This window comes from Astatotilapia calliptera, chromosome 1 (genome assembly GCF_900246225.1).
Source record: "Astatotilapia calliptera chromosome 1, fAstCal1.2, whole genome shotgun sequence".
In the NCBI taxonomy this organism is placed as follows: domain Eukaryota; kingdom Metazoa; phylum Chordata; class Actinopteri; order Cichliformes; family Cichlidae; genus Astatotilapia; species Astatotilapia calliptera.
The window spans coordinates 41045994-41052570 of NC_039302.1; the positions used below are offsets into that span (position 1 = coordinate 41045994).

Below are 6577 nucleotides of genomic sequence, written 5' to 3' on the forward strand. Positions count from 1 at the left end.
ACATCGTGGGGAGGTCCAAAAAAGGCACTCTTTTATTTATCTTACGATTTACTATCTTACTGTGGACGTGCAAACCTCGTGGCTCGTCTCAATTAGCTTGCTGAGTGTGCCAGCCAAAAATACCCTCTTAGCAACAACAGACGGAACTATAGAAAAGGTTCCTATCTAATTGCACAATTAGTAAAAATAACACATTTAAACATATAAATCCAATGAACAAAACATGAATTACTATTGATTTATTTCTTAATATTTCAACTACTAATTGTTTCAACCTTACATATCTAATAAAATGAATTTAAATGCGAGAGTTGCCTATGACGGCAGCTACAGGGCTAGTTGCATTAAAGGAACCTTGGGGTTGATACAGTGCTAGTGTGGCTAGGTGTGAATATGTGCTTTTAGAAGTATCACAGTTTATTTCTAAAGGGATACATCTTGTTTGTGGTATTCTGTTTAAAACATTTAGCCTGTGAAACTATTAGAAAAGTGAAATCTTCCTAAACTAGTTAAATTAAATGCTGTGTGGGAATACACGGTTTTTAGAAGTATCACTGTTTATTTCTAAAGGGATACCTGTTATTTGTGGCACTCTGTTTGAAACTATTAACCTCTGTGTGTTTCAGAGCACTAAAGAAAAAGCTAGTTAAAATACCCCTAAATTAGTTAAATTAAATCACCTATGTCTAAATAACAGAGCTCTGAGACCTATACAACCCTTTAAAAAGAGTTTAATTAAAACACAAAAAAAGTGCAGGTATATTACTACTCATGGCCATCATCCAGTGTTTTGTCAGTCCAACCATTTGGTGTTGAGCACATCTCAGTGTTCTTTCTCTAAGTTACTTTATTACAATTGTCACATTTATTCAACATAATTTCACTTAAGTTTGCATAACATTAGCCTGATTTCTTATCATCTTCTTATCATCTTGATTAGAAATACATTGCTCTTTGTACTTCACATACAGTTTTCAATTCTGATTACTTCATTGTAACTTAGAATTTGCTTTCTCTCCTTATATCAGTAAATATGTGAACTTCAGTATTTATCAATCACAATACACCCAAAAATTACTTCTTCTGATTGCCCATGCATAATAAAATCACTTCGTTTTTAAATTATTACCTCTTGATCATATTTTGATTAGATTCATGATTTGATTAAAGCAAAAATAACTATCAGCAAAAGCACAAGCATAAATCTCTGTCACTGCACTCTTTGTTACATTACACCCATGAAAGTTGGATTTTAGGCCTTTTAATTCACTTCTGTCTGTCTTCTTGACACCCTAAATATTCCACAAAAACCTACTGGTCAGAGGATATGCTTCTCTTTATGGTATTTTAAGATTTTAGTACATAAGCAGAATTTTCACCTTTGTTAGCCACCAAACTATAATTAAAGTCTCCAGATTTAGTCACAACCTAAAATATTTACAAAAATATATATAATATATTGCAACATAATTACAAAAAGGAACAACAGTCCTCCAAGCCTAAGCATTTAGATTTACCTAGCTGGATTAGATGAGTTTTCAGAAAAGGAAGACGAGCTATTCTACTAGCTCACTTAATAATCCAACATAAAACAAGCCTATATATACACGTTTAACAAGCTAGCCCCTTGCTTATAAAATAATTCCAACTTTGATTTTCAATCTAGCCAGTACGAAGTGTGTCATAATGTTTTGGTGCCCATACTAGGCGGGTGACAAGTATATCCTGCTTGGCCCAAATGCTCTGGTCCCAGCAGTACTCTGGAGAGAGCAGCCTGCTTGGTTTATGAACCCAAAAGTACTTGTTTAGATGGCTCTCATCATGCCACAGAGCCTCCACATCATTTATTTTATCCTCCATGATAGCCAGATAACAGGCATCTACCAAATGCTTTACATTTTGCCACGTTCCTCCAAAGATAGCAGCATGGTAGTAGAAATCTCCAGTTTCCATGAAGGCTTTAGATTTGGGGTTTCTGTCGTAGGTAAACCGGGCTTTTGGTAATTTATAAAAATGGGCATGGAGCAAAGCCACAGAATCACCCAGTGCCTCAGACCCAAATCTCCCCTTAAACTCCTGATCCACATCAAAACAGAAGACATAATGAAATCTGTGACGGATCTCTGACTGTATAGCTTCTGATATTGTCCTCATTCGCATCATAGAAATGTCTTGCCACCTGGTGTGCTTTCCCACCTTGATAACCTTTATGTTTCTGTGAGAAGCAAGTGTGATGTTTGGTACTTTGTCTGGTAAGTCTGTAAACACATAATACGTCACTGGTAATCCCAACATAAAATGTTGTTCTGCTGAGATGAGGAAAGTCTTGAGGTAGGCATCCAGGTACCTTAATGAGAGACAGAGAAAAACAAATGATTTTTTTATTTGTAAATTATTGCAAAACAATACAAAACCCATCCTGTTTGTATATTTCTTCACTATCTTTGATGCACCAAAAGTAATTATTTCAATCTGAGCCAAGGTTCAATCGTCCACACCCAACAAACAGCAAGGCAAGCTGGTGTTTATTGGTTATGGGTCATAAAGGCCAACTACTCCAGATACTAATTACCAATTACATTTTTAAAAGCTAAAAAAAAAAAATAGCGACAAAGAAGGCAACATGCAAGAAAGCAAGAAAAGACCTAGACATGACTATAATGCTAATAATAATAATAATAATAATAATAATAATCGTAGATGTATGTGCACAAATTTATTCAGGTTTAGATGTCTGGATTTTAAAACAGTTTGGTCAAATTTGGTCAAATTTCTTTGTATTTGTGCATTAATGTTACACAGAAATCGATGTACACATTTGTAAACATTTGTTTGTGCTTTTGGATCTTATCGTATGCATTTGCAACCCTTTTGCAGGGGTATAAGGCATATTTCCCCCCATAAACTAAAACTAGAGTTATCACCTCATGATTACTTATGTGGGCTAGAGAATTTACAGTTTAAATTCGCCATGTTGAACTGATTCAGGCATAGCTATGCCTACATTTCTTATTCATTCTATTCAATTCTATTAACTAGAAGGCACCACTGTATAATAGCCAAGGAATACAGTTTTTATGGAGGAACCGACCGTCCCACAGCAAACACAGTAAGGGCCACTGATGACTTTTCTCCTATGTGCTTTTGATCAAAAAGATTTGGATCAAACATTCCCTCCCAGATGATAGGAGCATTCCAAGATGTTGATGTCTGAACTGCTGGCCTGGCCCTGGATTAAAAGAACAAAATAAATTAAAACACAATCTATATATTCTGGTTTAAATTAATTCAGGAACATGTCCCTTGTGCTAATGAATATGAGGAACTAAAAACAACTTGAATTTACAGTTCACCAGAGATGTTAATTCATTTGTAACAGTATTGTACAGCTGACATCAGTGTTTTGACTGTTTTTAATCATGAAACTCTCTAAAGACTGTTCTTCCAGTGTTTCTTTTTGCTTTTTTTCCTTTATTGACAGTAAAAAAATCTTACTTATGAACACTCCCAAGCAGGTTATTTTATTCTATAGTTAGTTTGTGTTTTATTGTGTAAATGCTTCTTTAATCATGTCGCTCTGGTTTTTCTTTTTTCTTTTTTTTAACACACTTTCAAATTTGGTTACTGTCTGCTTGTCACAAGTGCTATTGTAACATTAACCTCCAAAAATATTTTATTTTAACTGTACTTTGATGCAGAAGTTTCCTAAATTGTGTGCACAAGCTGCATGTGTTTATTCTACTAAAAACAACATCTTAAAAATCAAATACAAGTATGGGACATTATAATTACCAGACAATGGTGTCCAAATTTTGAATATCTCTTACCCAAAGTTAAGTGTGTCATCCAAATTAATGCTGTGGCTTGGTTCTCGTTCAGGATGCAATTTTATCATCAGGATAGTGTTCCTTAAATATCTGATACCGGAAAAATAAGCACCACAAGACATAACAACAAAATTAATTGTTTGAAAAGGTTGCTACATCATATAGATATTACATATCAATATGCTTTTGAAAATAGTGCCTTAATACATACCTTGTATATAAGGGAGTAGAACCGAGGATGACCAACAGCAGACAGCAGAGGATTCCATAATTTTTACTTAGAGAAATTAATAAAAAATAATAATATTAAAAATAATACTAAATAAATCAAATAAAGTTTGGGCCTCACTTCATTGTTTTTCCTTTGACAGGTATACCAATATTTAGCATCAATTAACAAATAAATGTCTTTACATAGGTAATTCATGAAGATTGCTAAAGCCTGAGTCATGCAGGCTTACAATGCTGTTGGTGAACATTTTGGGAACCATCATTCAATGGGGAAAAATGTGTATTCCCCTGCTTGCAATGCTAAAAGCCACTATAGTGAAACTAGTCACAAAGCTGTATATGGTACTGCACTGAAAACCTCCTTGCAATTGGTTAGGTCACTAGTGGGCTGGTAGGTAGTAATAACGTCTGGCTCCAAAACACTGACATGGCGGCAGCCAAAATGTTGTCCAGAAAGTCCAAAATCAATTGGGGACATTATGGTTATTTTTTATGTTTTTTATACCTACAGATAAAACAACAAGGTAAGAAAAACAATAAGTTAGAAAGATTTCTAAAAATGCTCTCTCCTTCACTTGATACAAGTTTGTATAAAATAGAATCAGGCAAAGTGAAATCAATCCTCTTCTGATTACAATGGAAGAGTCTCGTTTGTTGTCAACTCACAATTCAAAATCCAGTTTCTGTAATAATAATGCCCCCCCCCCCCCCCCCCCCCCACACACACACACACACAGACACACACTCCTACCAACAGCACCACCATCTTGGCCCACGCTCCTACCTCATTGTTAGGGAAAACAGCCCTGTCATTTTCTTCTTAAGCAGCGTTCTGATGGAGGAGAAAGGGATGGCTGGTTGACAGAATTAGACCTTATTGAAAAAAAAAAATAGTGAGCCCAACCTTGGGATAAATAAAGTAATAAAGTATCTTATTTCATGTAAGATATTTTCATTATCTTACATTCATTTCCTGGATAACCTGCCATATCCATAAATTATAAACTGCTCAAAACTGTTTTAAACCAACAAAGTCTATTGCTCATTTTTACAATTAAGATCAATTGATGTAAATCCGTGAATGTGAAAGCTTGATTCATTTTATCCAAAGTCTAAGCTACATCTGCAACTCCTCCTATACTATCCTATACTTTGACCCAAACATCAAAATGATCTAGTGGCATCTAGGATTAATTTCTCCAATCTATATCTTAAATAATGTTTTTACCATTGAAACTTAAACCAGTATGTCATAAAATTGTGCCTATCTTAATTAAGGCAGATGGACATTGGTGGGAAGTACACTGTTAGCCTTTGCAGTAATTTCCATAGCTTAGTACTGCAAAATCAACAGTAAAAAACTCTAAAGGATTATTAGCAGTTTAGTACTGTAATTTGCATGTAATTGTGGGAAAATTCCATGAGATTACATTATTTTTACGGTAACTCACCGTACTCATGGAAACAGCTGTAAAATACAGCAAATGTAACAACTGGTGATGTTCCTGAGATTATACTACACCATCCGGATTTCTGTTGTTTTCTACTGTAGATCTAAGAGTAATTACTTAAATCCTCATTCAGAGTGTATTACTATAAAATGTGATTCCCTGTGAAAGTAGTATAACATATAAACAACAATATACAGCATCCATCCATCCATCCATCCATCCATCCATCCATCCATCCATCCATCCATCCATCTTCATCCGCTTTATCCGGGGCCGGGTCGCGGGGGCAGCAGCCTAAGCAAAGAGGCCCAGACCTCCCTCTCCCCAGCCACCTCCTCCAGCTTATCCGGGGGAATACCAAGGCGTTCCCAGGCCAGCCGAGAGATATAATCTCTCCAGCGTGTCCTGGGTCTGCCCCGGGGCCTCCTCCCGGTGGGACATGCCTGGAACACCTCACCCAGGAGGCGCCCAGGGGGCATCCTTGTCAGATGCCCGAACCACCTCAGCTGGCTCCTTTCGATGTGGAGCAGCAGCTGCTCTACTCTGAGCCCCTCCCGGATGGCCGAACTTCTCACCCTATCTCTAAGGGAGAGGCCAGCCACCCTTCGGAGGAAGCTCATTTCTGCCGCTTGTATCCGCGATCTCGTTCTTTCGGTCACTACCCACAGCTCGTGGCCATAGGTGAGGGTAGGGACGTAGATCGACCGGTAAATTGAGAGCTTCGCTTTTACACTCAGCTCCCTCTTCACCACGACGGACCGGTGCAGCGTCCGCATTACTGCAGCTGCAGCCCCAATCCGTCTGTCGATTTCCGGCTCCCTTCTCCCATCACTCGCGAACAAGACCCCGAGATACTTGAACTCCTCCACTTGGGGCAGGAACTCATCCCCGACCCGGAGTGGGCACTCCACCCTTTTCCGGCTGAGAACCATGGCCTCAGATTTGGAGGTGCTGATCCTCATTCCCGCTGCTTCACACTCGGCTGCGAACCGTTCCAGTGCGAGCTGGAGGCCCTCACCCGATGAAGCCAACAGAACCACATCATCTGCAAAAATCAGAGATGAGATT

General features: G+C 37.8%; 1 protein-coding gene across 1 annotated transcript; it reads right to left on the reverse strand.

Annotated features, from left to right (window-relative positions):
• Positions 1–1449: 1449 nt before the first annotated feature.
• On the reverse strand, positions 1450–4929 carry LOC113028031 (N-acetyllactosaminide alpha-1,3-galactosyltransferase-like). Its single transcript, XM_026177985.1, has 5 exons — positions 4843–4929; positions 4039–4104; positions 3828–3917; positions 3092–3229; positions 1450–2347 (listed from the first exon to the last, which is right to left on the reverse strand). The coding sequence occupies exons 1-5, from the start codon at positions 4869–4871 to the stop codon at positions 1663–1665; spliced, it is 1008 nt and encodes a 335-aa protein (XP_026033770.1). The 5' UTR covers positions 4872–4929; the 3' UTR covers positions 1450–1662.
• Between the last annotated feature and the right edge of the window lie 1648 nt (positions 4930–6577).

Excerpts from the sequence above, each read along its gene's own strand:
- LOC113028031 (XM_026177985.1), bottom strand. The coding sequence starts at position 4,871 with ATGACAGGGCTGTTTTCCCTAACAATGAG. Across the intron at positions 4,105-4,842 it reads CTGTTTTCCCTAACAATGAG|TAAAAATTATGGAATCCTCT; the intron begins GTAGGAGCGTGG and ends AATTTCTCTAAG. Across the intron at positions 3,918-4,038 it reads TCTACTCCCTTATATACAAG|ATATTTAAGGAACACTATCC; the intron begins GTATGTATTAAG and ends TTCCGGTATCAG.